This window comes from Alosa pseudoharengus, unplaced genomic scaffold (genome assembly GCF_046254945.1).
Source record: "Alosa pseudoharengus isolate Yale_2024_CS ecotype anadromous, Long Island Sound unplaced genomic scaffold, YU_APseudo_1.1 YU_APseudo_1.1_scf_12, whole genome shotgun sequence".
NCBI lineage: Eukaryota > Metazoa > Chordata > Actinopteri > Clupeiformes > Clupeidae > Alosa > Alosa pseudoharengus.
This window is the reverse complement of record NW_027468587.1, coordinates 32,618,510-32,625,142: the sequence shown is the minus strand read 5'-3', so window position 1 is coordinate 32,625,142 and position 6,633 is coordinate 32,618,510. Positions and strand designations below refer to the sequence as shown.

At 41.6% G+C, this 6,633-nt stretch overlaps 1 protein-coding gene across 1 annotated transcript; it reads left to right on the top strand.

The window, feature by feature from the left end:
- Window positions 1–402: 402 nt before the first annotated feature.
- LOC143119416 (uncharacterized) lies at window positions 403–6,622 on the top strand. Its single transcript, XM_076280911.1, has 10 exons — window positions 403–414; window positions 847–916; window positions 1,948–2,058; window positions 2,825–2,974; window positions 3,064–3,145; window positions 3,414–3,499; window positions 3,748–3,870; window positions 4,036–4,067; window positions 4,219–4,354; window positions 4,992–6,622. The coding sequence occupies exons 4-10, from the start codon at window positions 2,833–2,835 to the stop codon at window positions 5,273–5,275; spliced, it is 885 nt and encodes a 294-aa protein (XP_076137026.1). The 5' UTR covers window positions 403–414; window positions 847–916; window positions 1,948–2,058; window positions 2,825–2,832; the 3' UTR covers window positions 5,276–6,622.
- The last annotated feature ends 11 nt before the right edge of the window (window positions 6,623–6,633 follow it).

The following is a 6,633-nucleotide window of genomic DNA, read 5'->3' as shown; positions in this document are numbered from 1 at the left end:
CACACACACATATATATATATATATATATATATATACCTATGCAGATATATATACACACATAAGTACCCAAATGCACATACACTCACACACGCCCACACCCCTCTATCCACACCTTATGCGTTCTGTCACAGCTGTGCTGTATATTCTTTCCTTCATGTCTCCATCATTGATGAATAATAAAAAGCAGTCAACAGGACCAGTGTAAAGGTGGACAGGTGGGTGTCTGAGAGAAGAACAGACAGGTAGAAGGTAAATAAACATCAGATGAGGAAAGAGTGACGCAGCAGAGAACAAAGGCGAGTAGGAGGAAGAGAAAGGAAGAGAAACAAGACGCCGTGAAGGTTCCAACAGCAGACACAACCGGCGCACCTATACAAATCTGATGACAAAGTCTGCAGCTGGCTGTTGCTGAGGTATGGCTAATATGATTTTTTTTTTTTATTCAAAAATGTCACCTCAAGTTCATTGTGTAATTCTGTCTCATTCATTCAGAGATTACTGCTTTTTAAAGAAATGTAGTTTTTGCAGTATTAGTTGATATTAGTTTTGCTAATATGATGTAAAATTTTAATATGTTGTTTCTGGAGATCTATGACCGAAAGATAGAATAAATGAAAAGATATTTTTGCACAGATCAGAGTGCAGATTTTTCATCTTGTGCTTGCTAATCTGTAAAATTTTAGGCATATTTAGCACTGATTCTGTTGCATTTATTGGAGTGATGAGTTTTTTTACTGTCTGTTGTCTGTTGCATTACTTTTCTATGACATTGCTTATAGTGAGTGCAACAGGCTACAGGTCTAAAAGATTCCTGTGATGTCTCTATTTCTTGTTCTTGTTGTCAGCATGGGAGCGAGTCTATTCTTTGCAGTTCAGCTGATGCTGATGGCTCGCCGGACTTTCCTTCTCCCCCTGGTACAGACACTTATTACTACTTCTCTTGTTCTTTCCATTAACTCTTCACACATTTTAGCCAACTAAGTTAGTTATAACCAGAGAAAAACTGATATTTCTGTTGGCGTAAGACCTTGTCTCTCTTCTTGTGCCCTCCTTTCAGCATGACGGGTGTTACGTTTGTGAACCAGGTGAATGGGTACTGGGTAGCCTTGTGGGTTTCCCGCCTCTAGTGTGCTTGGCAGAAACTTTTCTTTTACTGTATGTATGTACACATGCATGCAAGCTATGTTTGTGTGTATGTAGATACCATAAGTGTGGGGGGCGTTCTGCTTACCTGACACTGTGCTTTTTGATTCTGGGAAACTGCACAGGAAATTTCTATTGCTTTTGTTTCCCCCATTTCCTTCTGTGTCAATGTTCATCTCTCTCTTAGCATTTGTACAGTATGTCTGCCTGTCTCTCTCCATCTCTGTCTTGCTCTCTCTCTCTCTCTCTCTCTCTCTCTCTCTCTCTCTCTCTCTCTCTGGATGGGAAAGTCAGTGCCCTTATGAAGAAGAATAACCACATCCTCCACCAGCATACCTGCATGTGTGTCATATTCTCGTCGTCTTCTGACCCCTGATTTCCTGTTATGCTTGCTCTCTCTCTCTCTCTCCTCACACACCCGTCTCTCTCTTATTCGTGCCCCATGCAGTCAGCACTTTGCGTGCGCTGTGGTCTGCCGAGCTAACTGCACAGGTGCGAAGATGTGTGTTTCCACCTGCTGTTCTTGAGCTGCCGGTCTGAGCTTTTAAATAACTGCCTCAGTGGAAAATAAATGACTTGATGCAAGTGAATAAAATTAGCTCACAGTGAAAATAGGCCCAGGGCCTTGATCTGAGCAAATGATCTGTCTGATTCAGTGCTGTGCAATGTCCCTCTCTTCCGCACCTCCTCATTCCTCTCTTCTCATCTCAGCTCATCTATTCTGTTTCTTTACCCAAATTCAGATGCTATTCTAGGCATGTCAACATAAACTCATACTCTGTTCACTGTCATCTGTGTGCCAGGATCTTACCAAGCCAGCTGTTTAAGCTGTGCACCATGCCCCCCCACCACTTACACCCAGAGGGAAAACCAGGAACATCAGTGCCACCCCTGCAGAAGGGACTGCAAACCCGGTAACATCAACTTCCACAACACCCTCTGTTTCATCTCTAAAAGCCAACAACATGTTGCCCAGTAATATTTACATTATTAGTCATTTAGCAGACAGCGCCTGAGCAAAATCCTGAGCACCTTGTAGCGAAGCTAACTAGTGAGATGAAAAGACATGATGGGACAGATTATCTAGAAGAACTTTCTATATTTGTTAAACGTGTGCAAAAAGTATCACTTTTGTGATGATTATCACTTATCACGAAAAGAAGAAAAGCAAATCTTAGAGGATGCACTGAGAATCTCATGTTTCAAATGAGCAACCTGTCACCAGTTCACTACATTACTGGTACCATGCAGCAGACACATTTCTATGCCTGTGCTACCAAGTGTGTGCCGATGAGTCTTCAGTAAGGGCCTTATTGCGTTACGATGATGTGATGCTAAATGAAAAAGAGAATATACGGTATAGCAGAAGTAGTTTGTGCAGAGGGCCAGCACCCTAATTCTACCGAATTATAAAGTAACAAATGAGTCATTCTTCCTGTCTTAATTATAGTGTGTTTTTCTTATTGGGCAGCATTTCTAATTCTAAGAATCTTAGGTTAAGGCAAGAAAGCAAGAAACACAGGAAATGAGTCAAATGAAAGAATCATTTGCTATTTTTATGTTTCTCTCTTTCCTTCTCTCTGTGTGTGTGTGTGTGTGTATGTGAATGAATGTATGTATGTATGTATGTATGTATTTTGCATGTATGTATGTCTGTGCCTGTGTCTGTGTCTGCGATAGAGTTCAACATGGAGGTGGTTGAAGTTTGCAGTAGCAAGTCTAACATGAGATGTCGCTGCAAGGCTGGGTTCACATGCACAAAGAAAGACACAGATGATATCTGTTTACGCTGTGAAAAGGAATTTACTCCAACTACAGTAAAAATACATGGTAATGACAAATACAACATGTGATTTTGTATGTGTATGTGACTTCAGTTTATATGTGTATAAACAGGTCTCTGTGTTTTTGTGGTATAGACAACACCAAGACGACCAAGTCATCGTGTGAGAAGGGCTCTTTTTTAAGTTCAACTTCTGGACGCTGTGAGAAGCACAGAAAGTGAGCTGGACTTCTGCATTTACATGAATTAATTTGTAATCCAAAGTGACTCACACCTGACAATTATATTACAAGGGATTATATTCTCCCCGGAGCAACTTGGGGTTAAGTGCCTTGATCAAGGGCACAGTTGTGGAAGATGGGAAACACAACACACACAGACAGACACAGACACACGCACGCACGCACGCACGCACGCACGCACGCACGCACACACGCACACACGCACACATGCACTAAAGACTGTGTTGCAAATGTATTTTTTCAGCTGTACCGCTATGGGTCGTAAAGTGCAGACTCCAGGAAACACCACCCACGACACCATCTGCCTGTCACAATCTTCTCCGGCATCAGGTGTGTGTGTGTATGTGTGTGTGTGTGTGTGTGTGTGTGTGTGTGTGTGTGTGTGTGTGGGGGATATTGGCTACTGTTGTACACCTTTCTGCCAAATTTGGATTATTCCATGATGCTTATCTTCTAATCCAAATAAAGAATTTAAATGTCTGTGTCTGTGTGTGTGTGTGCCTGTGAGTGTGAGTTTATTCTTGTGTTTCTGGGGTAAGAGAGCAATTTCCTTCCTAACATTTGTCTTTCCATTTCAGGGGATGCAGCTATGCAGTGGCAGTTGCCCCTGGTGGTGATTTGCATGGCAGTCTTTGCCTTTCTCCTTCTGTTTGCTTTATTGTACAGTCACAGAGAGGGAGAGGGAGCCTGTCTTAAGCAATGTGAGCAGCAACTATATTTATTAACTGTACATTTTATACTATAGTGTGTGTGTGTGTGTGTGTGTGTGTGTGTGTGTGTGTGTGTGTGTATTGTATTGTGTTTTTCTCAAACTGCACCATGGGAAATGTGAAAGTCATAGCTATATGTTGGTCTCCCATTTTCAGTGCTGAAGAGTTGCTTTCCAGGCAGTGATAAAGTAAGTGTGTCATTTGGAGGAAAATACTCTAAACATTAAACTAGAACAACAACAACGATGATGATGATGATGATGATGATGATGATGATTATAATAATAATGCCATCTGCTGTGGATTTGGAAGTTTTTGAATTGTGCTTGTCTTTCACAGGCAGCCATGAATGCAGCTACACTCCACAAGCCCAAGGGGCCAGTGGCAACAGTGGATTACCAAGAGACGCATTCTGATTCATTGCCATCAGCCATTTACAGCAACAGCCCTGCCTTATCTCAGCCAGGAGCTTTGGGTATAGCATACTGTTTCCTATTGATAGACTGAAAAGGTCACAAATAACATCTAGTCTAGTCTGTAGTCTAGAATCTGTAATCCATTTCTATTGCTCTTATGGTTAATCTTCCATCATTTCACTCATTTCAAATACAGCATTATTTAATAAAAAAAACGTTTGTCAAAATCATTTGGACACATATTTGGACGTTCATCTTGACTGTCTTGCCTGACTGAAACCTTGCACTTGTGAAGGTTGCATAGTTTTAAGTAAAGTATATAGTAGCATAAAGTAGTTATTAATTAAAAGTAAAGTCAGAGCTGTAGCAAGTGATATTTATGTGTTTAGTTTTAGCATTGGCTATATGGAGAAATAAAATGTTTCATGGCCATATTTGAAACATGATGTCTTTAAAACAAGCATAATTTACAGTATATGGTTCATGGTCTATGGTTTTCTGTCATTGTTTTTTCTCTGTGTCCGGTTTTCTGCATTTGCTTCACCATTCCGCTGTCTGTCTGTCTGTCTGTCTGTCTGTGTCTCTCCCTTCATGATCTTTTTGTTTTGTTATGTCTGTTTCACTCTTTTTTCATCTCACGTAATCTTTTCTTTTTCCCTCTCCCCTCTCTATGTCATTTTCCTGTCTCTCTCTTAGGTCCTTTCTACATAAACCATCCAAGCACCGTCTTTGTCAGCCTACTGAATCAGTTTGGCTTAGGGGGAGCAGAAGGAGGAGGAGGAGGAGGTGGAGGAGGTGGCCGTGAGAAAGAGCGAGATTGTGCAGAGTATGACAACCCGATGCCTGAGGGAGGTGAAACTCACTCTCCTCCTTCTCCCATCCCTCTGTCCACAGAAGAAATGAGCCGGGAGGAGGAGACCTCTGTTCCCTCTCAGGAGCAAGGGAAAGAGAGCCATATGTCTAAAGAGGAAGAGCTCTGATGGAAGAAGTGAGGGCAGGAGGACAGAGAGAAACAGCTGCATATACACAGGCAGAGAGAGAGAGAGAGAGAGAGAGAGAGAAAGAGAGAGAAAGAGAGAGAGAGAGAGAGAAAGATAAACAGAGGGATAGTTACAGAGAGATCTAAACAGCTAACATTAACCTGGTGCTCACAGTTACTGTATACAAAACCAAACCCTGTTATTGCCAACTGTCCCTTTAATGCTCTCTGAGATAGTGATCTCACATGGATCAGACACATTTCACTGGTGCGCCTACAATTTCCTCTCAACCTTTTTTTGTCATTTCCTCTGATATTTATCTTCCTTCACTAAAAATAGATGTTCACTAACAGGGTGTGGGCAAGTGGGTTAGTTAGACGGTGTCAGAATAGCCTCTTCTCTGCCAATCACGTAATTGACATCACTCAGGGACCATCACATCTGGCCATCACATACTTCTGCAGTCTGATACAGAAAGCCCTGTGTTTTTGTTGATGTGATGATGATTTTAACATAAGGTCCAATGGTCGGAGAACACAGGCATCACTAGGACTAATGTCTACACTTTGTTACCCCTGCTGAAGGAAACAGCTAGAGACCAGTAGCTGGTTTGATCTGGTTTCATCTGGTCTTTGCTGGTTTTCTTCCAGCTCTTGCTGGTATTTGCCTGTCATGTCGGATACAGCTGGTGACCAACCTACAAGCTTGACATTGTTGCTGTAAGATGGTCATGCTGGTTTGCTAGAATGACCAACATAAGCTGGCACGGCCAGTTTAACCAGCAATGTAGACCAGCAACACCAACCAGCAAAACCACCAGCTTGAGGTGGTATGACTAGCAAAACCAGTTGAATCACCATCGTAAACTGGGTAAACCATGTTTTCGCAAGAGTTGTGTTGGTCTACTGTAGCTGGTCAACCATCATAGGGTGGTCAAACAAGCTGGTCAACCAGCAAACCACCTTAAGCTGGTCAGGCTGTTGTTTTCAGCAGGGACTACACTCTTAAAACGAATGTGTTGAAAGCAACACAACGTTTTTAACACATCTCTGTCCAGATAAGGGACAACACATTCGTCATTCCTTTAGAGATGTAAAATGATAATATCATAAATTAAGTTTGCTTTATTTATTCTGTGTTTTAGTGCCAATCTGCCAGATTTCTCACAGCACTGTAAAGAGACTTCAAAGTCAGGTGCCTGTAATGGATCAGATGTTCTTGTACAGGTTGGCAATAGTTCCATTCCAGTATATGCTTGTTTCTATGGATCTAAGGAAGCGTGCTAAGCTTATTATGTACTTTATATGGAAGTGCAATAAATTAATAAAGAGATTTCTTTTAATGAGATTTTATTGATT

What these genes read in the sequence shown, in the direction of transcription:
- LOC143119416 (XM_076280911.1), top strand. Translation starts at nt 2,833, where the DNA reads ATGGAGGTGGTTGAAGTTTGCAGTAGCAAGTCTAACATGAGATGTCGC. An exon ending in AACTACAGTAAAAATACATG is followed by an intron (nt 2,975 to 3,063) that starts GTAATGACAAAT and finishes TTTGTGGTATAG; the next exon opens with ACAACACCAAGACGACCAAG. An exon ending in ACAATCTTCTCCGGCATCAG is followed by an intron (nt 3,500 to 3,747) that starts GTGTGTGTGTGT and finishes TTTCCATTTCAG; the next exon opens with GGGATGCAGCTATGCAGTGG.